This window comes from Bombus impatiens, unplaced genomic scaffold, assembly GCF_000188095.3.
Source record: "Bombus impatiens unplaced genomic scaffold, BIMP_2.2 scf_0481, whole genome shotgun sequence".
Taxonomy (NCBI): Eukaryota; Metazoa; Arthropoda; class Insecta; order Hymenoptera; family Apidae; genus Bombus; species Bombus impatiens.
In genome coordinates, this window is record NT_176900.1 from 610,633 (window position 1) to 611,044 (window position 412).

The 412-nt window shown below is 53.2% G+C and overlaps 1 protein-coding gene across 1 annotated transcript in view; it reads left to right on the plus strand.

Moving 5' to 3' along the window:
• The window catches only part of LOC100746620, a 54,609-nt gene that overhangs the window by 51,348 nt on the left and 2,849 nt on the right, over positions 1–412 (plus strand). The window contains 1 exon segment of the mRNA XM_024368825.2: positions 162–407. Coding sequence (XP_024224593.1) covers positions 162–407 — 246 coding nt within the window.

A 412-nucleotide genomic window follows, 5' to 3' on the forward strand; every position in this document is an offset into this window, starting at 1 on the left:
ATTTCGACGAAACTAGGACGCCGAATTTCGGCACGAGGAACGCCACGGGCGAGATTGCAACGCCAGCAGATTTCCAGAGTTATTTAAGTTTAATAGAATTCCTTTCCTTCGTTCGAACGGATCTTCTTCTCTCTAACGCAAAACTTTCTATTTCGTTTCAGATCACCGAAACGTACGCGTTTCTTCCCCGAGAGGCTGTAACGCGATTTCTTTTGGGATGTACGGAATGCCAACGACGCCCGCGGACCCCGAGCCCGACGAATTTATCAAATCAACCGCAGCCCACGTCGGCGACACCGTTGGCGACGACGACGCTAACGTCTACGACGACGCCATTAAGCCCGAATGCCCTCTCAACCACGTCGACGACGGTGCAAAGCAGTCCAAAGCTGCGCGAGGGAAATCACGGCGG